A 25,698-nucleotide genomic window follows, 5' to 3' on the forward strand; every position below is an offset into this window, starting at 1 on the left:
TGTCATCATGTTGCTTGTAGGAAAATGGATGTAATAGGAGATCACCATGTTAAGTGAAATGAGCTGGACTCAAAAAGAAGTGAGCCGCTTTCCCTGTGCCACACCGGATGGCACGCAATGGAAGGGGCACTATTGGATAACAGGGAGGAGGCCAACGGGGAGGAATAGAAAGTGCAAGTAATGGGAGTGTGTGCATAAAACGCCATAATGAAAGTCATTATTTCGTACAATTAATACACACTAATAAAATGAAAGAAATCATCGAACGTAAATAAAGATTAAGCTTTGTTTAAAAATGTTAAGTATAACTAAGGTTTATAAGTGATTTTCTCTTAGTCAATTCATTTATAATTGGACTTTATCGGTAGAAAAGTTGAGAACCTATTTATTTTATTTTTTGGGTTTTTGAGGTAGGGTCTCACTCCTCTAGCCCAGGCTGACCTGGAATTCACTATGTAGTCTTAGGGTGGCCTCGAACTCATGGTGATCAACCTATCTCTGCCTCTCGAGTGCTGGGATTAGGGCGTGTGCCACCACACCAGCTCCTTTTTTTTTAATTTTTTGTTCTCTTCAAGGCAGGGTCTCACTCTAGCCCAGGCTGACCTGAAACTCACTCTGTAGACCCAGGCTGGCCTCAAACTCATCCTCCTGCCTCAGCCTCCTGAGTGCTGGGACTACAGTCATGCACCACCATGTCTAGTTTGAGAGCCTATCTTTTTTTTTTTAAATATTTTCATTTATTTAATTTTTCAGACAGAGAGTGGTAGGAGGGAGAGAATGGTCACTCCAGTGCCTCCAGCCACTGTAAATGAACTCCAGATGCATGTGCCGCTTTGTGCATCTGGCTTCATGGGGGTTCCAGGGAATCGAACTCAGGTTGTTAAGCCTTGCAGGGAAGTACTTTAACCACTGAGTCCTATCTCCAACCCGAGAGGCTGTCTTTTTATTGTAATTTTTTTTTTTAGTTATAATGGTCCTAATTTAAAACTCCTGCTAACAGATCTCCTAGAAGCGCATTGTTTCTAGAATCCTATTCTGCACATTTGAGAGCTAACAGCCGTGACACAGGTTAACGAGAACATAGTGGTCATTTCTCACTCGCAGACTACGGAAATGCATAAACCAAGCAAAAAAAAAAAAAAAAAAAAAAAAGTCTGAGAAGGGAAAACCACACTGGCCAGAATGCCAGTAACTTACTTGCTGCACGGGTGACCGTGCTTGGGGGAGCTTGGCCGGCACTAGTGAAGCGAGGCACAGTGAGGGCACTGCTGTGCCAAGCACAGCTCGCGTCCTCTGGCTGCGCCTTGGGAAGAGCGTGGCCACCTTCGTCCACCCGCTGTCACAGCCCCGTGGCTTCCTGACACTGGGGATGATCTGCTTTTCAGATCACGCCGTCCAGTCCATCTTTGGTTGCTGCTGCTGCTGCTCCTTGCGGAAGCGGTAAGTCGGGCTCTGCAGGCAACTTCTTGGAAATGAGTTGACTCAGTTTCTTCCTTGTCTCCATGTCTGCTGCTTCGTCGGAGCCCTTCTTCCATCCTGTCCCTGTTGAATGCCCTTTCATTTTATTTTTATTTTTATATTATTCATTTTTTGTTTTGTTTCTCAAGGTAGGGTCTCACTCTAGCCCACGCTGAGCTGGAGTGCACTATGGAGTCTCAGGGTGGCCTCGAACTCATGGCGATCCTACTACCTCTGCCTCCCCAGTGCTGGGATTAAAGGCATGTGCTACCACGCCCAGCTTTTATTTATCTATTTATTCAAGATAGGGACTGCCCATTTCTTTAAAGGCATAAGCCAAATGTCAGGTGGCCTGATCCTCTGTCCATCCTCCTGGATACAGTCTCTATTCTGCAAGTTCCCACTGCATGTGGCTTAGGTCTCTGCTCAGAGCTTTTTGTTGAAACGCCTGTGCTTCACATTGTATCCCCTCCCCCCTCGTTAAGTGCAAAAATCCCGTCGTCCATCTGAGCTTATCTCCAAAACGATCTGTGTGCCCTACATTTTGGTGCCCAGTCAGTGACAGTGTGACAATTCAATCAAGTCACCACAGCAAGAGTAACATGCCAGGCCCCTGTGCTGAGAGTTTTATATGCATCCACTTGGGTTGCTCTCTCAGCCTTGGATGGCGTTCTCCTTTTAGAATTCCCACTTCACAGATGAGGAAAGTGAGGCTCAGAGGTTACGTTGCTCCCCCAAAGTTACCCACGTTCTTTTATTTTACTTTATTTCACAGAGAAAGAGACAGAGAGAGAGAGAGAGAGAGAGAGAGAGAGAGAGAGGGAGAGAATGGGCGCATCAGGGCCTCCAGCCACTGCAGACAAACTCCAGACCTGTGCACCCCCTTGTGCATCTGGCTAATGTGGGTCCTGGGGAATCGAACTGGGGTCCTTAGGCTTCGCAGGCAAACACCTTTACTGACAAGCCATCTCTCCAGCCCAAACCCACGTTCTCGATCTCTCACTGCACCTTGTCCAAACAACAGGCAGCCCCAAGTGACGTGATGTGCATGAAGTGGTACCCACTCGGCCTGAGGCAGCGTCTTGCCTGCTGTGGTTTGTAACTTTATGCCCCCGGCACGCTGCAGACTTTGTGGGCATGTGACACACGCCCTCTCGCACCTTATTTCATGACAACACCCTCTGCCTTTTACACCTCTACCTTCTAGATAAGAAAAACGAAGTGGTGACAGCAGGCAATGTATGCTCAAGGAGTTAGAGGTGTCGCAACCAGGAAGCCGTCTGAATAGTTTTAAAAGCATTTGGCAGGCTGGGGTGTGGAGGCGCACGCCTTTAATCCCAGCACTCAGGAGGCAGAGGGAAGAGGATTGCCGTGAGTTCGAGGTCACCCTGAGACTCCATAGTGAATTCCAGGTCAGCCTGGGCTAGGGCGAGACCCTACCTCGGAAAAACAAACAGCAACAAAACAAAAGCATTTGGGAAGATATCCAGGTTGCGCGCGCTCTCTCTCTCTCTCTCTCTCCCTCTCTCTCTCTCTCTCTCCCTCACTGCATTAAGCCAGAGGGTTTATGAATGGCCTGGATATCAATAATCATTTTCAACAATCATTTGCAACACGCTGCTTGGCTTCCCAATGTCAGACAGGTACGAACACAGGTGAGCTTGGACCAAGAGGAGGAGCTCCCGCGGAGCTTCACTCCGCCTCGCAGGCCGTGGTTGGGCAGACTGTTGGATAAGAAGCAAGTGAGTACATCATTTTCACAGGGGAGCCCCCTTTCCATGAAGTCTCGGAACCTAGTACCATTTACATGGTCAAATATAAAAATGCTCAGGGAACGAATGTTCTAGAAGGCAAAAAGCAAAACCAAAACTTAGTTAACCTCTGTCTACTCTGCTAGCTGGTGAAGACAGAGCTTGAAAGAAGACGGTGAGTGGGTGGAAAATGCATTCTGGCCTGTGACATCCTGGGGTGAGAATTAGATTCCAGTTCAGTGTTGGGAGAGACAGCAGTTTAAGGACGTGGGGTGACCCCACAGACACACGAGCTTCCAGGACAGGAGAGGGAAGGGGGTTGTTTCTTGATTTCGAGAGAGCAGAAGCCAAGCGAAACTATGGCAGAGTAAATCCTCTTTCAAGAACTGTGCTCTGCCAAAGCCCAGCGCACCTCCCAGGTTCCCAGACCCTGGACAGGTCCCCAAACCTGCCAGGTCCCCAAAGCTTGTGCCTGGCTTCTGTGAGGTGGAGGCAGATGTGGCAGGCTCTGTTCTCTCCTGGTTCCAGGGACTGAAAGCTTAGAGGAATTCTTGGTTTAATCACAGTCCAACAGGGGCCGCGTGCATCCCTCATCCCGCAAGCCACTGCCTCCCCTGCCAGAGCTGGCCCAGGAGAAGATCTGGGTCAAGGCTCTCTACGATTTCCTGCCCCAGGAGCCCCGTAACTTAGCGCTCAAGAGAGCCGAGGAGTACCTGGTACTGGAGAGGCTAGATGCGCACTGGTGGAAGGCCAGAGACCGGCTGGGGTAAGATGCGCAGCTTTGAAGACTTCCTCTTCCCACCCATGCGGACTTCAAACATAAAGACCTGGGTAGCGTCCCGTCTGCTTCAGGCTCCTAGCTCTTCCCTCTGCGTGGGACACAGCTTGTCCCACAGCCCGTCTGTGGAAGAGCATCAAAGCGTGGTCGTGGTGGTGCTTCTGGCAGGAGCTCAGAATTGGATAAATATGACTCCATTTCCCCACTCCCTGAGGCTCTGCGTGCTACTGTGGAAGCCACTTACCTGAGTTTTAGTTGTCAAGGATAATCATACCTATCATATATGTTTCTTCTGTTTTCCTTCCTCCACCCTCCTTCTCTTTATTTTATTTATTTATTTCAGAGAGAGTGTGTGTGAGTGAGTATGGGTGCACCAGGGCCACTACAGATGCATCCACCACTTTGCGTCTAACCTGGGCCACCAGGCTTTGCAAGCAAGTGCCTTTAACTGCTGAGCCATCTCTACAGCTGGACTTTCTTTCTTTCTTTCTTTCTTTCTTTCTTTCTTTCTTTCTTTCTTTCTTTCTTTCTTTCTTTCCTTCCTTCCTTCCTTCCTTCCTTCCTTCCTTCCTTCCTTCCTTCCTTCCTTCTTTCTTTCTTTCTTTCTTTCTTTCTTTCTTTCTTTAAGGTAGGGTCTCACTCTAGCTCAGGCTGACCTGGAATTCACTATGTACTCTCAGGGTGGCCTCGAACTCATGGCGATTTTCCTACCTCTGCCTCCCAAGTGCTGGGATTAAAGGCGTGCGCTACCATGCCTGGCTTGGCTTTTATTTCTTAATGATATGTCTTAGAAGTATTTTTATAATTTCAAACGGTGATGAAAGTGTAGGAAAGAGAAACCCCTCCCTACCCTGCTGATGGGTGCGTAAATTGGTATTTTCTACTTTGAGAATAATTTCCTTGTCTACAAAAGATGCCTATCTGTGGTGTTGCTTCGTATCCATTTTAGAGTCGGTAGTCTGGCATACAGAAGCCATGCTCCAGGATTTCCTTACAGAACTGCTCATGATGGGGAAGAGGCTAGGCAAAAATATCTATGTAAAAGACTAGATACATTGCAGCAATTTAAAGTAATGGGGCCAATCGCTTTATAATTTCTATTTTTTTTAACTCAAACCCTGTGTCATAAAAAAAAGGTGTCCTCATTCCTTTTTTTTTTTAAAATTTTTTATTTATTTATTTGAGAGCGACAGACACAGAGAGAAAGACAGATAGAGGCAGAGAGAGAGAATGGGTGTGCCAGGGCTTCCAGCCTCTGCAAACGAACTCCAGATGCCTGTGCCCCCTTGTGCATCTGGCTAACGTGGGACCTGGGGAACCGAGCCTCGAACCGGGGTCCTTAGACTTCACAGGCAAGCGCTTAACCGCTAAGCCATCTCTCCAGCCCCTCATTCCTTTTTGAAAACATACTGGACAGGTGTGGGGGCACATGCCTGTAATCCTAGCACTCTGGATTCTGAAACAGAAAGGTCTGGAGCTTGAGGCCAGTCTGTAATACACAGAAAGATTGTCAAAAAAAAAAAAAAAATTTTTAAGGGAAAAGAAAATGGGCTCATAAAACCTCCCAAAGCATTTACTTTTTAGTCAGGATTTTAGTATTTCTTGCGAAAGAATGTTGTAAGGTTGGAAATGAAAACTTTTTTTTAGCAACTTAGTGAAATGACTTCGACTCCCCCCTTTCTTCGTCGTGTTTAAATAAAAGTTGTCACAAACATGCGCGCGTCCATACGTTGAGTTTTGTCTTGTCTTTTGTTGTAGGAATGAAGGCTTAATCCCAAGCAACTATGTGACTGAAAACAAACTCACCAATTTAGAGATCTATGAGTAAGTCCCCTCCCATGGGTGCACTATGGTTAACCTTTGAAAGTCAGGAACTTCCTGTAAGCTTCACTATCTAGATACTGTTTTTCATTTCTAAAATTAAAAGCGACACATTTGGTCATTGTAGTCATAAGGAGACCTCTGATCCTTGTGGTTGATTCTGAAAGTTCTTTTTATTAGACTTCTTTTTGTTTTGTTTTTCATGGCAACTTTTTCTTAATAGTGATACACATTTTTGTTTGTTTTTGAGGTAGGCTCTTGCTCTAGCCCAGGTTGACCTAGAATTCACTATGTAGTCCTAGGCTGGCTCTGAACTCACTGTGATCCTCCTTCCTTGGCCACCTGAGTGCTGGAAATAAAGGTGTGTGCCACCATACCTGGCCACCTTTTTTTTTTTTTTTTTTTTAAAGAGAGCAAGACCTAGGGAGACAGAGAGGGCGTGGGGGGAATTAGTGTGCCAGGTCCTCAGCTAATGCAATCGAACTCCAGATGCTTGTGCCACCTAGTCTGCATGTGTGACTTTGCATTTGCCTCACCTTTGTGCATCTGGCTTATGTGGGATCTGGAGAGAGGTCTAACATGGGTCCTTAGGCTTCACAGGAAAACATCTTCATCACAAAGGCATCTCTTCAGTTCCCCCTTAAAAAAAAAGCGATGTTTTGCTGTATATTCTAATAGAACGTTTAGTTTTAGGGCTAGAGAGATGGCTTAGAGGTTAAGGCACTTGCCTGCAGAAGCTAGTGACGCAAGTTCAATTCCCCCCATACCAACGTAAAGCTGTGAGGTGGCAAATGTATCTGGAGTCTATTTGTAGCAGCTGGAGGTCCTGGAGCACCATTCTTTCTGTCTGTTCTTTTCTCTTTATCTTTCTCTCTGTTTGCAAATAAAAAAATAAACAATGTTTTATTTATTTATTTGTGCAAGAGGGAGAGGAAAGGAGAGAGAGAGGGAGCAAATGTGTGCTCTCGAGCCTCCAGCCACTGCAAACAAACTCCAGACACATGTGCCACCAGGTGTATCTGACTTAAGTGGGTACTGGGGAATCAAACCTGAGTCCTTAGGCTTTGCAGGCAAGCACTTTAACTGCTCAGCCATCTTTCCAGCCCAAATAAAAATATTTTAAAAACATTTAGTTTTAAAGTTGACATTACCATCAGTGGTAGACTGGATATATTATATAGGCCAATTATTATTGTATTGAGCTGTCATTTTGATGTTTTAGAAGTAGTTTAAGGTAAGCTCTAGGCTAGTACTGTATTTGGAGGAACCTTAGGTACATTCAGTAAATTTTGCTTAAAATCTCATTTTATTACAATCATAGGTTTGGAAAAAGGGGACCTTAGCAGTCACTTTGCAGATCCCCATTCATCAGATGTAAACACAAGGCTGGTTAATAATTTATAGGTATAAAGTGTCCAAACAGGAACCAGTCCTAGGTTTTTAAAAGAGAAAAATTGTAAAATAAATTTACACTCTTTGTTAGTTTAAGCAAGGGTGCACCTTCCCTGGGTGCTTAATTTGCAATTAGCACATATTTCCAGCAGGTGACAGGACGTGACACGCATTGTTACCTCTAAGACCCGTGCTTCTTGAAAACCGGGCATGGAATATAACCGAAACATAACTTAATCTTGGCTTGACTCCTTTCTTAAACTCCACCTAAGGGCATTCAGTACATCACTCCCTAAAACAACTCCAATTCCAAAAGTTCTTTTTAAAATTATTTTTATTTGTTTATTTGACAGCGACAGACAAAGAGAGAAAGAGGCAGAGAGAGAGAGAGAGAGAGAGAGAGAGAGAGAGAGAGAGAGAGAGAGAATGGGCACACCAGGGCCTCCAGCCACTGCAGATAAACTCCAGACGCGTGCGCCCCCTTGTGCATCTGGCTAACATGGGTCCTGAGGAATTGAGCCTCGAACTGGGGTCCTCAGGCTTCACAGGCAAGCGCTTAACCACTAAGCCATCTCTCCAGCCCATCCAATCCCCAAAGTTTTGATGAACAACGTAGACCTTATTGGAGATGACCACAGGACACAGGGTACAGCTAACGTCACTTTCTGGGGTTTCTCAGTTATGTTTTCCTCCCTCCAATGCCATACTCCTCAGTTCCATCATGAAGTGTCTCTTTTTCCTCTGCCTTCTCTCCGCTGGCCATGACCTCTCTGAGTTGTGTCCTGGCCCGAGATTCCAATCTCCAGTGAACCCAAGCTCTCAGGGCGCTGAACCCATTTTAGGGAACAGTTTCACAGCACTGCACATGTCATTCAAGTCCTGTGGAGTCTCAGTGCTGCCTTGAGCTGGAGCGGACCCAACAAGACAGGCCAGCTCAAAGATGTATGAAAATCTGCTAAGAAAAAAAAATTGACAAATAAGACTGTTTTCGTAGCATTATTCCAGTCTGACTTGCTTAGAAAATTAAAGGAGATGTGTGACAGTGTTCACCATGGTGCCTGGTATGGGTGCACACTCATTGCTCAGGGGTGGTATTTTTCCTTTCTTTCATTATTCTTTCGTTTGCTCATTTCTTTCTCTGTGTAGGCTGAGCCTGTGGTGGTCACAACTGTCTATATTATAGATACTGGATCAGTTGAATTACATGGCTCCGATCTTTGAGTTTGCATGTCATTTCCTTGGTTTTAAATGACTTTTAAATGTTATCCTTTAAAAAATTTAATTATTGATGGGGGGCAGAGAGAATGGGCATGTCAGGGACTCCAGCCACTGCAAATGAACTCCAGATGCATATCTACCATGTGCATGTGGCTTTATGTGGATACTGGGGAATCGAACCTGGGTCCTTTGGCTTTGCAGGCAAGCACCTTAACTGTGAAGCCACCTTGGCAGCCCCACTTAAAAAAATTATTATTTATTTATTAATTTGAGAGAGAGAGAGAGAGTGGGTGAGCCAGGGCCTTTAGCTGCTGTGAATGAACTCCAGATGCATGCGCCATCTTGTGCATCTGGCTTATGGGGATCCTGGAGAATTGAACCTGGGTCCTAAGCCATCTCTCCAGCCCCCAAGTTATCCTTGTCAATGAGTCCCATTTGGGGAAGATTCATTTTACTTTTATTTCTTTTATAAAAGAGGTTTGGGGGCTGGGGAGATGGCTCTGTGGGTAAGAGCCCTTGCCACACAGGTATGGGGGCCTGACGGGGTCTGAGACTGCCTGAGTGTGATAAATACTGGGGTGTGCTCACACATATCTGTAACACCAGTTCTTTGGAGAGCAGAGACTGGAGAATTGCTGGGGCTCATGAAAAAGGCACAATCAGGGATCAGTGAGAGACTGTCTTCAAGAAACACATGGATGATCAATAGAAGGATACCCAATATTCTCCTCTGGCCTCTGCACATACATGTGAATACATACCACACCCATACACACACACACACCACAGACTACACGTGCACATAAATAAATAAAAAAGGTTTGTAAAAATGTAGATATAATAGTTATCATTAAAAGTAAAACTTGAGCTGGGCATGGTGGCGCACACCTCTTTTAAATCCCCCAGCACTCAGAAGGCAAAGGTAGGAGGATTGCTGAGAGTTCAAGGCCAGCCTGAGACTATATAGTGCATTCCAGGTCAGTGTTGCAAGTCAGGTTCACATTGCTGGCAGAAATCACCTGACCAAGAGCAGCTTGTGGGAAAAAAGAGGTTTATTTTGGCTTACAGATTCACAAGGAAGCTCCACGATGGCAGGGAAAATGATGGCATGAGCAGAGGGTGGACATCACCCCCTGGCCAACATAAGGTGGACCATAGCAACAGGAGAGTGTGCCAAACACTGGCAAGGGGACACTGACTATAACACCCACAAGCCCTCCCCCCCCAACAATACACTGCCTCCAGGACATTAATTCCCAAATCTCCATCAGTTGGGAACCTAGCATTCAGAACACCTAAGTTTATGGGGGACACGTGAATCAAACCACCACAGTCAGCCTGGGCTTAGAGTGAGACCCTACCTCAAAAAAAAAAAAAACCAAAATAAAAACTAAAAATTATTGTTTTGGACTGGAGAGATGGCTAAGTGGCTAAGGCACTTGCCTGCAAAGCCTAATGATTGGGGTTCAATTCCCCAGTACCCATATGAAGCCAGATGCACAACGTGGTGCATGCATCTGGACTTTGCAGTGACTGGAGGCCCTGGTGGCCCATTTTCTCTTTCTCCTCCAGGCATGGTGGCACACACCTTTAATCCCAGCACTCAGAAAGTGGAGGTAGGAGGATTGCCGTGAGTTTAAGACCAGCCTGTGCTAGAGACAGAGTGAGAGAGAGATCCTACCTCAAAAGACACCCCCCCCAAAAAAGTAAAATTTGTTGATCACTTACTACGTGCTATATGCCATAGTAATGACTATACTTGGTCTAACATTGAGTGCAGAGAGAAACTGGTTTCAGATCCTGGCATCGACCGGTGCTTTGGTTCTTGGCAAAGTTGCTGAAGTCTCTACGTGATCTAAAGAGTGGGAGGAGGTGGGCTGGAGAGATGGCTTAGCGGCTAAGCACTTGCCTATGAAGCCTAAGGACCCCGGTTCAAGGCTCGATTCTCCAGGACCCACGTTAGCCAGATGCACAAGGGGCGCATGCGCCTGGAGTTCGTTTGCAGTGGCCAGAGGCCCTGGCGCGCCTATTCTCTCTCTCTCCCTCCCTCCCTCCCTCCCTCCTTCCCTCCCTCCCTATCTGCCTCTTGCTCTCTCTGTCACTCTCAAATAAATAAATAAAAATGAACAAAGAGTGGGAGGAGGGCAGGGGAGGCAGCTCACCTGGTAAAGGTGATTGCCAGCAAAGCTTAATGGCCTGGGTTCAGTTCCCTGGTCCCCACGTAAGTCAGACGTACAAAGTGGCTCATGTATCTGGGATTCATCCATAGTGGCAGAAGGCCCAGACGTGCCCACATGCACTCACTCAGTCTGTCTGCCTCTCAAATAAATAAATAAATAATTTTTTTTTTAAAAGTGAGGACAGCAGGGCTGGAGGGATGGCTTAGTGGCTAAGGCGCTGGCCTGCAAAGCCAAAGGATCCGGGTTCGATTCCCTAGGACCCACGTAAGCCAGATGTACAAGGGGGCACATGCGCCTGGAGTTTGCAGTGGCTGGAGGCCCTGGTGTGCTCATTCTCTTTATCTGCCTCTTTTTCTCCCTTTCAAATAAATAAAAAATTTTAAAAAATGATGACAGCAGTACCCTTCCTATGTGGTACATAATAAATGTTCAATTTATTCTAGTGATTATGATTATTTCTTGAAGCATGAAGCTTACAGGAAGTCATGTACAGTTTGGTCCACATCGTCTGGATTTACAGGTGGTCACCGCACCTTAGTTATTTCAGCCCCCCGAACCATTTCACGTGTTCTATCTTGTTTATTGTACCCTAGGAATGTATCAGATGTTACTTGCTCTAATTATAGAGGATACTACACAGAAAATATACAACCTTCACTGCCTTCAGGGAAGTTATACTTTTTTTTTTTTGAAAAATAGACATTAAACAATGCTACATTAAAAAGCAAATATAGTACAGACTTAGGAGTGTCACTTGTGGTGAGTTCAAAGCCAGCTCGAGACCCTTACTCAAAAACAAACAAGCCGGGTGTGGTAGCGCATGCCTTTAATCCAAGCACTTGGGAGGCAAAGGTAGAAGGATCGCGAAGAGTTCAAGGCCACCCTGAGACTACATAGTTAATTCCAGGTCAGCCTGGACCAGAGTGAGACCCTACCTTGAAAAACCAAAAAATTAAAAATAAAAAAACCACAAACAACAAAACAACAAAATCCTAGCAATCTAGGGCTGGAGTGATGGCTCAGTGATTAAAGGCAGTTCTTGCAAACCCTGATGGTCTGGGTTCGATTCCCCTGTAGCCACCTAAAGCCAGATGCACAAAGTGGTACGTGCCTCTGGAATTTGTGCACAATGGCAGAAGGCCCTGGCACATTCATACTCACTCTTTCTGCCTTTTTCTCCCTATCTTAAATAAATGGTAAATAGATAAATAAATATATAAAAATATTTGCCAGGGCTGGGCATGGTGGCACATGCCTTTAATCCCAGCACTCAGGAGGCAGAGGTAGGAGGATCACTGTGAGTTCGAGGCCACCCTGAGACTCCATAGTGAATTCTAAGTCAGCCTGGACTAGAGTGAGACCCTACCTTGAAAAACAAAAACAAAACAACAACAACAAAAGTAGTTGTCAGGCATGGTGGTGCACACCGTTAATCCCAGCACTCTGTATGCAGAGGTAGGAGAACTGCTGTGATTTCAAGGCCTGCCTGAGATTTCTTAGTGAATTCCAGGTCATTGTGGGCTAGACAGAGGAGACACTACCTCGAACAAACAAAACAAAAAATAAATAAACATAAGTGTAGGCTGTAGAGCTATAAAGAAGTGGCGTAGGCCACTATAGGAGACAGCAAGGGGAAGGGTTTATAAGTGGTTGGGAGTGTTGGGTTAGAGAAGACCTTTACTTTCATTTTTACTTCTTTAAATATATTTTTTAAAGCTTTTATTTATTTATTAGAGAGAGAGAATGAGTACACCAGGGCCTCTAGCCACTGAAAACAAGCTCCAGATACATGCTTCACCATGTGCATCTGGCCTGTGTGGGTTCTGGGGAGTTGAACCTAGGTCCCTAGGCTTCGTAGGCAAGTACCTTCACCACTAAGCCATTTCTTGAGCCCCATTTATTTTTATTTTTATTTATTTATTTGACAGAGAGAAAGGGAGGGAAGGAGAAAGAGAGAGAGAGAGAGATTAATCATGCCAGGGCCTCCAGCCACTGCAAATGAAGTCCAGACACGTGCGCCCCCTTGTGCATCTGGCTAACGTGGGTCCTAGGGAATTGAACCTGGGTCCTTTGGCTTTTCAGGCAAACTCCTTAACCACTAAGCTATTCCTCCAGCCCAGAGAAGAACTTTTTGAGGATGTGACATGGAGGCAGTTAGGAGGGTAATGGGTCACCATATACACCATGTACTTTTGATATCTCAGGGGAACATTGTTATTTAGAAACATTTATGGTTGTTTGATTAAATGCATACTTAACTTATCAATGTTAAATTGTGATAATCCAGTTTTTCAAGAAGCCCTCAAACTCACTGTCAATCTTACTTGTAAATCTACATAAATAAGAACAGTCATTATAATTCAAACTCTTTTTTCTAAATGTTCTTAAACAACCTGTCCTATTTATAAACTCAGTTAATTAAATTTCTGGAAGCATTTGATTTGCATTAATAAACACATGCTTGAGAAGGTACATTTACAATTGAAGTAAGCCCTATATAAGTCTTTAAAATAACCCAGGAAATCTAGTTATTAAACTTGTGGGTTGGAGGGATGGCTTAGCAGTTAAGATGTTTGCCTGCAAGGCCAATGGACCCTGGTTTGATTCCCCAGGACCCATGTTAGCCAGATGCACAAAGGAGCACACACATCTGGAGTTCGTTTGCAGTGGCTGAGGCCCTGGCGAGCCCATTTTTTCTCTCTCTCTTTCTCTCTCTCTCTCTCAATCTCTCTCTCTGTCAAATAAATAGACAAATAAAAAATATAAACATTCCCCCAAGAGACAAAATGGCCTGGATATCCATGACCTCACAGTGCCTGACACTACCTACACAAGACCATCATAATAGGAGGAAAAGGTGATGACATCAAAATAAAAGAGAGACTGATTGAGATGGGGAGGGGATATGATGGAGAGTGGAGTTTCAAAGGGGAAAGTGGGGGAGGGAGGGCAATACCACGGAATATTTTTTATAATCATGGAAATTGTTAATAAAAAAAGTTTGAAAAGAGAAAAAAATATAAACATAAATGTGGAGAATCAAGTACTCTTAACTCTGCACATCCTTAACAATTAAATTCTCTTAACTTCAAATAACAAGTCTGAAATTTTTGTATTTGAAATCAGAGACAAAAATTGATGTTTGTCTAATTTTTCTTAAAATTACAAACAGTTTAACTACCGAGTATGTTGATACTCTAGAACTTTACAGAGGTGTGGGTTTGATTTATCTTGTATCTCGAATCTGACTTCTAATATTCTTGGAGTTAGAAAGTCATTTACTAAGGGGAAAAAATTTACTTTCTCAGATCTAATGAGAGTTCTAGGTCAAATATTTAAGTGCACAATACTGTCTCCTATTGATTCGAAATCTAACATAACCAAGCTGGAGAGATACCTCAATGGTTAAAGGCACTTGCAAAGTCTGACGGCTCAGGTTCAGTTTTCCAATACCCACAAAAATCCAGCAGCGCCAGGTGGTGCATGCGTTTGGAGTTTGTTTTCAGTGGCAGGAGGCCCTGGCACACTCATTCATATTCTCTCTCTCCCTCTCTGCTTGCAAACAATAAAATACTTCAAAATGAAAGAAAAAGAAATCTAACATGACCATAGAACTCAAGACCAGTGTAACACAATGGATGTTTCTAATGAAACACAGCTTGATATGCTGGACTTTAAAAAACAAGTCTGAGCTGGAGAAATAGCTCAGCAGTTAAAGACGTTCGCTTGCAAAGCCTGATGACCCTGGTTCAAGTCTCCAGTCCCCACACAAAACCAGATGCACAAAATGGCACATGCATTTGGAGTTTGTAGTGGCTGGAGGCCCTGGTTGGCCTACACTCACTCTCTCTCTCTCTTTCTTTCTGTCTGCCTATTTCTGTCTCTTTCTCAAATAAATGTATATTTTTTAAAGATGTCTAACTCCTATAGTCACATTATTTGGATTGGTTTTGTAACTAACTCTGAGTATAAGGTTACTGATTTTTTTTTAAAGTTTTTTTTTAAAATTAATTAATTTATTTATTTGAGAGTGACAGACACAGAGAGAAAGACAGATAGAGGGAGAGAGAATGGGCGCACCAGGGCTTCCAGCCTCTGCAAACGAACTCCAGACGCATGCGCCCCCTTGTGCATCTGGCTAACGTAGGACCTGGGGAACCGAGCCTCGAACCGGGGTCCTTAGGCTTCACAGGCAAGCGCTTAACTGCTAAGCCATCTCTCCAGCCCAGGTTACTGATTTTTTTAAATCCTATCATCTATCTATCTATCCATCCATCCATATGTGTGTATGGATATTATATGCACATATGTGTGCTGATGCACATGGCTATGCAGAGAGTAGAGAAGAGCATCGAGGGCCCTCTTACCACTCTCTCGCTTGCTTGTTTGAGGTAGGGTCTGTTAGAGTGGCTGACCAGCAAGTCCCAGAAATTCTCCTGACTCTGCTCCCTACAGAACTGGGGTCACCGGTGAGCATGCTCATCTTTTTCTATGGGTGCTGGGGATTGAACCCAGGCCCTCTCAGACTCTCAGGCTTGCACAGCAAGCATCTTTAGCCTCTAAGCCATCTTCCCAGCCCCAACCCTTGTAACTCGAAGCATCTGATTTAAATAGGTGGCATTGCGAAATGCCATGCTTTAAAATAAAGTACTTCTTTTAAGTTAAATTTTTGTTGCTTTTCCAGGTGGTACCATGGAAACATTACCCGAAACCAAGCAGAACGTCTGTTGAGGCAAGAGGTAATTCAGTGTGTTCACAAACTGCTTTGTGAATACTCTCAACATTTTTGAGACAGTGACCCGATGTAAACTTTAATCAAAAAGGTGTATTACTGTTTTTTTGTTGATTTGTTTTTGTGCTTTGTTTTTCTAGGTAGGGTCTCACTCTAGCTCATGCTGACCTTTTTATTCTTTTTAAAATTTCAATTCTTTAATATATTAATTTGAGAGACACAGAGAAAGAGAAAGAATCGGTTCTCCAGGGCCTCCTGCCACTGCCAATGAACTCTGGGGGCACATGAGCCGCTTTTTGCTTCTGACTTGATGTGGGTACTGGGGAATCGAACCTGGGCCATCAGTCTTTGCAAGCAAGTACCTTTTACCACTGACCCAACTCTCCAGCCCCCTTTTATTCTTTCTAATTCCAAAACATTATAATTTCTTCTCTACTACAGATTTTCCAAGCTGCAAACGACACACTTTTACATCAGATCATAGTTTCCATTGCGTTTCACTGTAATTTCAGAAACGTGTTTCTCCGAGAGTGAGTTTAACTCCGGAGGCTGGTTCACTCACTGCCAGCGGAGTGCGTCTTTCGGTTGACTTTATGACCTTAGCATCACAACCCCGCAAAGACTCTAATCTTACGGGCTGTGCAGATTCATTAAAAACACAAATGTGGAGAAAAGAGTGTGCTGCAGTTTCTTTTCTTCTATGGAAACAAAGGAGTAGTCAAAATGTCCAACTCAGATCAAAACTACTCACGTCGTTTCCAAGTGCAGGGAAATGTAGCAGAGTCAAAACTAGAAACCAGACAAGAGGTTCTGTGTCATTCTGTGCTGCTGCTATCGGATGTTGAAGGAAACCAGAAATGTGAAAGCGAGCGAGTCCCGAAGCTGCTCTGTGTCAGTAATGGCTGTGGATGCACAGAGGACCCCCCACAGTAGAGGGGCTTGTGACCACGGGGGACAGAGACTTGGGCTTAGGTGAGAGCGTGCACGCAGCACTGAGTGGCTATAAATGTGGTGTCCGCCTGGCATGCTCCCGAGCACAGCCTTCTGTTCAGCGAACATGGAGAATGAAGATGAATGACGAGGGCTGAGGATAAAGTGTTTGCTGCTGCTATACATAACACACGGACACACACACACACACACACGTCAAAAAAAATCCCATCTCTTTCTAGAAGAACAAGGTGGGTTTTGTTTGTTTGTTTGTTTGCTTGTGTTTTCAAGGTAAGGTCTCACTCTGGCTCAGGCTGACCTGGAATTCCCTAGGTAGTCAGCCCGGCTGAAGCAGATTTTTAAAATAAAAATAAAAATAAGACAACATGTAACTTAGAAAAGTATTTTAAATTAAAAAAAGAAAAGTAAGCTGGGTGTGGTGGCACAAGCTTTTAATCCCAGCACTCGGGAGGCAGAGGGAGGAGGATCGCTGTGAGTTCAAGGCCCTGAGACTACAGAGTGAATTCCAGGTCAGCCGTGGCTAGAGTGAGACCCTACCTCGGGAAAACCAAAACGAACACAAACAACAAAAAAATCTGCTTCAGTGAGACTTTGCATAGCTATGAGGTAGTGGTGTATGGTCTGGGCTAGCTTCCCTAATGCTTTATTTTTGTGAGTATCCCATTATGTTCAAAAACAACCAATTATTGCTAGTTTTCCATCTCTATGCTTTCAGCACAAAAGATTATACTAGCATCAAAAAGAGAGTCTTGGAGAGATGGCTTAGTGGTTATATATTTATTATCTTCTACATTGATTTTTATAATATTTTTATTTTTATTTATTTATTTGAGAGAGAGAGAAGGAGAGAGAAAGACGCAGATAGAGAATGGATACTCAGGCTCTCCAGCCACTGCAAACGAACTACAGACACGTGTGCCCCCTTGTGCATCTGGCTTACATGGGTCCTGAGGAGTTGAACTTGGGTCCTTTGGTTTTGCAGGCAAATCCTTAAAGGCTAAGCCATCTCTTCAGCCCCAAAACTCACTTTGTTAAAAATAAGGTATCTTTTTATTCATTTGAGAGAGGGAGAAAGAGTGAGAGAGAAAGAGACAGAGAATGGGTGTACCATGGCTCTAGCCACTGCAAACGAACTCCAGATGCATGCATCGCCTTATGTATCTGGCTTTACATGGGTCCTAGGGAATCTAACCTGGGTCCTTAGGCTCTAGCCCTCTATGCTGATTTTTGATACCTTTTTTCTTCTACTTTAATTCTTATCCTAACTTGTTGAATTGGATATACTTATTTTTATTTTTGTTTACTGATATAAATAATAATAGCATGAATTTATTTCTGTGTACTGCTTCACCTATATATTCAGAGTTTCTTTAAAGTTACTTATGTGTGAGTGTGTGTGTGTGTGTGTGTGTGTGTGTGTGCACATGTGTGCATGTGTGTGTGACATACCAGATGCATGTGGCATTTTTTTTTGCATCTGGCTTTACATGGATGCTGGAGATTTGAATCTGGATCATTAGGCTTTGCAGGCAAGAGCCTTAACCACTGAGATATCTCTCCAGCCCAGAAAAACATTTGTTTTTTTTTCCTTAATATTTATTTTTATTTAGTTAGTTAAGAGAGAGAAGGAGGAGGGGGGAAGAGAATAGGCATGCCAGGGCCTCCAGCTGCTGCAAATGAACTCTAGACACATGTTCCACCTTGTGCATGTGGCTTATGTGGGTCCTGGAGAACTGAACCTGGGTCCTTTGGCTTTGCAGGCAAGTGCCTTAACTGCTAAGCCATCTCTCCAGCCCCAGAAAAGCATTTCTTAACCTTTCATTAGCTGTGTTATTATGTTCTCTCTTCCACCTTCTTTTCACTTGTTCCATGCCCTACAAAGCTTTCTCCTCCTTGGAGATTCCTTCTGATTTATTCTTTGTCTCGAGAGCTCTTGTCTCTTCTCCCATTTGGCCTTTCAAGAAATAATTTTTGGGTTGGAGAGATGGCTTAGCGGTTAAGGTGCTTGCCTGCAAAAGCAAAGGATCCAGGTTTGATTCCCCAGGATCCATGTAAACCAGATACACAAGGGGGCGCATGTATCTGAGGTTCATTTGCAGTGACTGGAGGCCCTGGTGTGCCTGTTCACTTTCTCTCTCAAATAAATAAATAATGTATTTAAAAAAAATAAATAAAATAGGCTAAAACCTCTAAATTTGCTAAAGGACCATCTGGAGAAAGAAAATGAAGTGAAAATTATTACTGAGGGAAATCTTACATTCATGAAAGTGAAATAAATATATAAAAAAAGAAATATTTCTTGCTGTTTCCCTCACCCCACCTACTACACCGTTTCTCTTTTTCCAAAGTGCAGTCTGCCAATCTGTCTCCGAGTTTGTTCTGTGGAGCAGCTTTTTTATCTATTACCCTGATAAGTACAACAAAAACTACTGAATGGCAGGTACAAGGTTATCAAAACCAAAACTTTTCCTAGAAAATAATCAAGAGTAATGCTTTAAAATACTCATACATTATAGTCATGCCAAGAAGATTCCCTTCTTTTCAACATGAGTCCTAACTCTATAAGAGAGGTCAGACTGTGTACTTATAAAATCAATCTTATTTTAAAAGTTTTTAATTTTTATATATTTGAGAGGGAGAGAGAGAGAGAGAGAGAGAGAGAGAGAGAGAGAGAGAGAGAGAGAGAGAATGGACATGCCAGGGCCTCCAGCTGTTGCAAACGAATTTCAGATGCATGCACCACCTTATACATCTGGCTTACTTGGGTCCTGGGGGCATCGAACCTGGATCCTTTGGCTTTGCTGGCAAGTGCCCTAACTGCTCAGCAATCTTTCCAGTCCCCAATCTTATTTTTATAATAAGAATATAGAAATCACTTATTTTATGGTAAGTCACTAATAGTAAATCAATATACCTTTGATTTTCATCTATGAGATGTAAGATTATGCTTCTATAATAGTTTAAATATATGGCTCCATGATGACTCAGAAGGCACCATGGTGCTGAGAAGAAGTGACAGAGGAGTGCTCAGCACTGAAATATCTCTATCACACCTTCCAAGGCTCAGGTTCCATTGCAGAAGAGGGGGTGGAAAGAATGTAAGAGCCAAAGGAAGGGTAGGACTCCTTACAATGTGCTCCCCCCAGACACAAAATGGCCTGGATATCAATGACCTCACAGTGCCTAACTCTACCTGCACAAGATCGTCATAACAGGAGGAAAAGATGATGACATCAAAATAAAAGACAGACTGATTGAGATGAGGAGGGGATATGATGGAGAGTGGAGTTTCAAAGGGGAAAGTGGGGGAGGGAATTACCATGGGATATTGTTTATAATCATGGAAGTTGTCAGTAAAAAAATAAATTAAAAAAAAAAAACACAAAAAGGGCTGGAGAGATGGCGTAGTGGTTAAGCGCTTGCCTGTGATGCCTAAGGACCCCGGTTCGAGGCTCGGTTCCCCAGGTCCCATGTTAGCCAGATGCACAAGGGGGCGCACGCGTCTGGAGTTCGTTTGCAGAGGCTGGAAGCCCTGGCGTGCCCATTCTCTCTCCCTCTATCTGTCTTTCTCTCTGTGTCTGTCGCTCTCAAATAAATAAATAAAAAATTAAAAAAAAAAACACAAAAAAAATAAAGAAGTAAATATATGGCCTCATATACTCAGGCTTGAATGTTGAGTCTCCAGTGGGCAGAGCCCACTGGGGAAGAAGCGTCAGTGGGGGCGGATCTTCCGTGCAGCTGTACTTGGTATAAGACACGAAGGTTGAGCTCTGGTGGTTTGTGCTTGCTGGTCTTGTTTTCATGCTGCTATTGCTTCTCTCTGCTTGGATCCATGGAAGTAAACAGCTCCTTCGGCCTGCATTGGAGCTTTCCCTGGATTTTGTGAGCCTGAAAGAAATCCCGTCCTCCCGTAAGCTGTGTCTGGTTGGATGCTTGCCCCAGCCACCAGGTGCTGACCACAGCGGTTTCTCAGATGGAATTAACTTGTATAATTAATCATTTCTTTGCAGGCTAAAGAGGGCGCATTTATCGTCAGAGACTCAAGACATTTGGGATCCTACACAATTTCTGTGTTCGCAAGAGCTAGAAGGTAGGCATTTGTGAATGTGGGTACTTTAGAAACAACCCTTGGATGATCTTGTTTTATGGAGATAGCATTGCATAGAGAATAGAAGTGAGAGCTTAGCTCAGGGAGACAATTGAGGGCTTAGAAATGAGGGCATCTGGCCAGTCCGCATTATATCTCTGAAATACTTTGTTATGCAACCATTCTGTCTCCCTTTCAACCAACCCCTTCAGTTAAGGGGAGACATTAGCCATGATGGACACGGTTGGCACATCTCTCTGATCCCTTGGCCTAATCTGGGGTTGACCTGCAGAGAGGCTTCCCTTACTCAGAAAGCTTCCTGTGTCTTTCAGCCTGAGCATGTTTCCTGGCTGTGTGAACTTGTGGCTAAGCAGGAAGTACTCGAGAAATGGCATCTCAGGAGAAGCCCTCCCTTCATGTAGAACAGGAGTCAGCAGATAAACACCTCCGCTTCTTTGCACTTAAATAGAACAGTCTGTCACAGAGTCCTAGGAGAACCAAAGAGCCACAGCCTGATTAGTAACGTTCCCTACATTGATTTTTCTGTCTTCCTTGTGTTATATTTCCAACCTCCCAGAGTGCATTTATTTAACCAATAATTGATATTCAGTAAATATTTATCTATGCTCCATGACAGCATATTTTAGGACATTGGACTTGTCAACTGCTGAGGAATTTTCTTGGGATAATTGGGTACCTATTGAATCCATCATTTCTCTCTTTGATAGTAATGCTGTGATGATTATTTGAGACTCAGAGTCATATTGCTTAAGGAATTGGCTGAGTTCACAAGGAATCTTTGCTTACCTACTGATTCATATTCTGTTGGTTATAGAAATACAGAGGCTGCAATAAAACATTATCAGATTAAAAGGAATGACTCGGGACAGTGGTATGTGGCTGAAAGACACCTCTTCCCATCAGTCCCCGAGTTGATCAGATATCACCAGTATAATGCAGCTGGTAAGTTCAGCGTCTGGTCAGCAGGCTGGGGACAGGTCCTTGACAGGAAACGTGTGCTTGGCATCAGGTGCTGAACGGGAACAAGTTTTCCTGGCGAACAGTTTAACAGTTTGAAATATAATCTGTGATCTTCCTCATTTAAAAAAAATTTTTTTAGAAAATTTTTTTAAAATGAGGAAGATCACAGATTATTTTGTTTGTTTATTTGAGAGTGACAGAAAGAAAGAGTGAGAGAGAGAGAGAGAGAGAGAGAGAATGGGCGTGCCAGGGCCTCCAGCCTCTGCAAATGAACTCCAGACGCCTGCGCCCCCTTGTGCATCTGGCTAACGTGGGTCCTGGGGAACTGAGCCTCGAACCGAGGTCCTTAGGCTTCACAGGCAAGCACTTAACCACTAAGCCATCTCTCCAGCCCAAAAAATATTTTTAAAATTTTATTTTTATTTATTTATTAGAGACAGCAAGAGGGAGAGAAAGAGAGAGAATGGGTGCGCCAGGGCCTTTATCCAGTACATACGAACTCCAAATGTGTGTGCCACATTGTGCATCTGGTTGATGTGGGACCTGGAAAATTGAACCTGAGTCCTAAGTGGGAGTTGGTTAGAAAGAGTGGACCCTGGGTTGGAGAGATGGCTTAGAGTTAAGGCGTTTGCCTGTGAAGCTGAAGGACCCAGGTTTGATTCTCCAGGTCCCATGTAAGCCAGATGTACAAGGTGACGCATGCGTCAGGAGTTTGTTTGCAGTGGCTGGAGGCTCTGGTGTGCCCGTTCTCTCTCTCTCTCTCTCTCTCTCTCTCTCTCTTTCAATCAATCTCTCTCCCTCCCGCTGTCTGTCTCTAGTAAGTCAATTTAAAAAAAAAGTGGACCTTGGAGGCCATAGCTAGGGCTGAGACAGAAAGCTTCTGATTGAGGAGACTAGGTCAGGGTTTCCTTCTTCACAGTCCCCTTTCTCCTCCCTTTAAAGGGAAAAATCAAGAGGACTTACGTGGTAAAGTTAAAACAAATAAAAAGACCCAGGGTCCCATTTAAGAGAGTATATGTTCACGACACTTACATGAACAGAGAAAATTCTGTTAAAATTCAGATTTTGCCTTTTTATATTTTCTTTTTGGTTTTTCGAGGTAGTGTCTCGCTCTAGTCAAGGCTGACCTAGAATTCACATAGTCTCAGGGTGGCCTCGAACTTCCTACCTTTGCCTCCTGAGTGCTGGGATTAAAGGTGTGTGCCACTACACCTGGCAACATTCAGATAATTTTTAAACAATTTTAATTATAATAGACTAATTTTTAATGTTTACCTCTGAAAATTGAGACAAAGTAAGGGCCATTTATTTTATCCTTTATAGATGGCTTTAGGGCTTGTCATTTTTATTACAATGCATATGTATTATTAACATACATCATACAATACTATAAACAATTTTTTTTTTTAAAAAAAGATCAAACATAGCCGGGCATGGTGGCGCACGCCGTTAGTACCAGCAGTCTGGAGGCAGAGGTAGGAGGACTGCCATGAGTTCAAGGCCACCCTGAGACTCCATAGTGAATTCCAGGTCAGCCTGGGCTAGAGTGAGACCCCACCATGAAAAAACAAAAGAAAAAAAAAAAAGATCGGGCTGGAGAGATGGCTTAGCTGTTAAGCACTTGCCTGTGAAGCCTAAGGACCCCGGTTCGAGGCTCCGTTCCCCAGGTCCCACGTTAGCCAGATGCACAAGGGGGCGCACGCGTCTGGAGTTCGTTTGCAGAGGCTGGAAGCCCTGGCGTGCCCATTCTCTCTCTCTCCCTCTATCTGTCTTTCTCTCTGTGTCTGTTGCTCTCAAATAAATAAATAAATAAAAATTAAAAAAAACATTTTAAAAAAAAGATCAAACAAGAAAAAAAGTGAAAACAGGAATTGAAAATGTATAACCAACATACTGCTTATGAGAGAACAAAGGTGGAAGATAAATAAGAAGACAAGGAAGGAGGATGGTTGGGACAGGTCCTTTTCTGAGAGCTCTAGTCTTTGAAGCAGCCTGTGAGGTGGCACGGTCAATATCTTCACCACTTACTTAGTTGAGCTGTGAGGTGACTTCCTCAGTGTCACAGGGATGATAAATATCTGTGTTGCCATTTGATCCCACAACAATCTTGGAACCCATTGGAGCCATTGATCTCTCTACCCCCACCCCCCATGCCAAAAGAAGTAACTCAGATTCTGGAGAAGTCATTTTTAGACTTGTCTGTGAATTGTAACCTGTGAGTATTCTGCCTTTTTTCAGACATTTAACCATTTTAGCCCAGGACAATTGGATCTCCTTATAAGGAATCAGGTCAATGCAAAGGCTGACCTGGAAGTCACTCTGTAATCTCAGGGTGGCCTCGAACTCTTGGTGATCCTCCTACTTCTGCCTCCCGAGTGCTGGGATTAAGGGCGTGCGCCACCACGCCCAGCAGGAGACCTATTTCTTGAGTGTGAATTCTTGCTACTTCCCATAATTATCTCTCATAATTATCTCATCACCTCAGGTGACGATGGGCTTGGCGGCGCTCTTTCTGTCTGTGTCAACCAGCCTGGTGTGTCCTCTAGACTTTCCAGAACCTTCTCATTCATCTCAGGACATGGCGGGATCTTTGAGATCCACCTGGAGGAGAATCTTGTATATAATCGTCTGGTCCTCGGCGAGCTTGTTTCTGCAGTCCAGGCTTTGGCCATACTGTCCCTTCGGCCTGGGCTTTCCTTCCTGAGCTGTGTGGACGGCGCCTTGTCAGACAATGTCATCACAGCTGTCACCTTGTCTGAGAAGCTGTCCTTGAGTGCTCACTCTCAGATCACTGTATTTCATCTGCACTGCCTTGCACACGCTGTGTACTCTGTCTTGTGAGTGAGCACACGATCATCTCCCTGCAGGGCACTAGAATGAAGGGCCACTCTAAGCCGGGCCATCGACATCTTACTTACTGCTCTTTCTCCGTGTCTAGAGACCTGGCAGGCTCTCAATGCAGGCTAGCCGAATAAATACACAATATTGCTTACTGAACTAGACTGAACGGGATTATCTAGAATTCTGAATGTTGGCCCAATCAAATGAAGTCTCATTCGACCAGGCTAGATATTTTAAAATATTTATTTATTTGTAAGCAGAGAGGTGGAGAGAGAGAGAATGAACACACCAGGGCCTCTAACCACTGCAAAGGAACATTAGATGCATGTGTCACTTTGTGCATCGGGCTAGCACATGGGTCTTGGGGAATCGAACCTGGGTCATCTTTCATTGCAGGCAAGCACTTTAACCGCGGAGCCATCTCTCCAGCCCCCAAGCTAGTTTTTTAAAGGTTTTATTTATTTATTTATTTATTTATTTATTTATTTTTATTTTTTATTTATTTGAGAGCGACAGACACAGAGAGAAAGACAGATAGAGGGAGAGAAAGAGGGAATGGGCGCGCCAGGGATTCCAGCCTCTGCAAACGAACTCCAGATGCGTGTGCCCCCTTGTGCATCTGGCTAACGTGGGACCTGGGGAACCGAGCCTCGAACCGGGGTCCTTAGGCTTCACAGGCAAGCGCTTAACCGCTAAGCCATCTCTCCAGCCCCCAAGCTAGTTTTTTAAAGTAAACTCTTCTCAAAGTGTGGTCAATTTGATGGGTCAAGTAAATTACTATAGACTTTCTAGATGTGGTTTGACCTGAATATCACATTTTATAAGGGAAAATTTGAGACACACATACACCACTATGTTTGAAACCACAAAGCATATCTTGTAAAAATGAAACCTTGGAAATAACTTAAGGTCTATTATAATCATCAGTATATTATATCTTAGATCTTTTGTGCAAAAAGCGTATGATAAGACATTGACGTCTCTATAAAATATACTGGATGTGTTTATGCTTTCAATTATTCTTTTTTTAATTTTTTTAATTTTTGAGGTAGGGGTTCACTCTAGCCCCGGGCTGACCTGAAACTCTGTCTCTAGTCCCAGGCTGGCCTCGAACTCACGGCGATCTTCTACCTCTGCCTCCCAAGTGCTGGGATTAAAGGTGTGCGCCACCACACCTGGCTCTCCCTGTTTTGTGAGACAAGGTCTCTTCCTGAACACAGAGCTCACTGACTCAGCTGCTCTAGCTCCCAGCTTGCTCTGGGATCGACCTGTCTCTGCCTCCCCGGCATTGGGGCTACAGGCTGGCACTACCATGCCTGGCATTTATGTGAGTGATGGGGATTTGAACTCAGGTCCTCGTGTTTGCATGGCAAGTGATTAAGTGACCGAGCCATCTCCCCAGTCCAGGACAGTATGACTTGGCTGTTGTTTCGAGGTGAGGTCTTACTCTAGCCCAGGCTGACCTGGAATTCACTCTGTAGCCCTAGGCTGGCCTCAAACTCAGTCTC

At 44.1% G+C, this 25,698-nt stretch overlaps 1 protein-coding gene across 1 annotated transcript in view; it reads left to right on the forward strand.

Annotated features, from left to right (window-relative positions):
* Positions 1 to 1,369: 1,369 nt before the first annotated feature.
* Positions 1,370 to 25,698, forward strand: part of Txk (TXK tyrosine kinase) — a 48,542-nt gene continuing 24,213 nt past the window's right edge. Inside the window, exons 1-7 of the mRNA XM_004658686.2 lie at positions 1,370 to 1,440; positions 3,098 to 3,200; positions 3,776 to 3,975; positions 5,746 to 5,811; positions 15,283 to 15,337; positions 20,292 to 20,371; positions 21,204 to 21,331. Coding sequence (XP_004658743.2) covers positions 1,370 to 1,440; positions 3,098 to 3,200; positions 3,776 to 3,975; positions 5,746 to 5,811; positions 15,283 to 15,337; positions 20,292 to 20,371; positions 21,204 to 21,331 — 703 coding nt within the window. The remainder of the gene's footprint in view (positions 1,441 to 3,097; positions 3,201 to 3,775; positions 3,976 to 5,745; positions 5,812 to 15,282; positions 15,338 to 20,291; positions 20,372 to 21,203; positions 21,332 to 25,698) is intronic.

The sequence above is a fragment of the Jaculus jaculus genome, chromosome 11, assembly GCF_020740685.1.
Source record: "Jaculus jaculus isolate mJacJac1 chromosome 11, mJacJac1.mat.Y.cur, whole genome shotgun sequence".
Lineage (NCBI taxonomy): Eukaryota > Metazoa > Chordata > Mammalia > Rodentia > Dipodidae > Jaculus > Jaculus jaculus.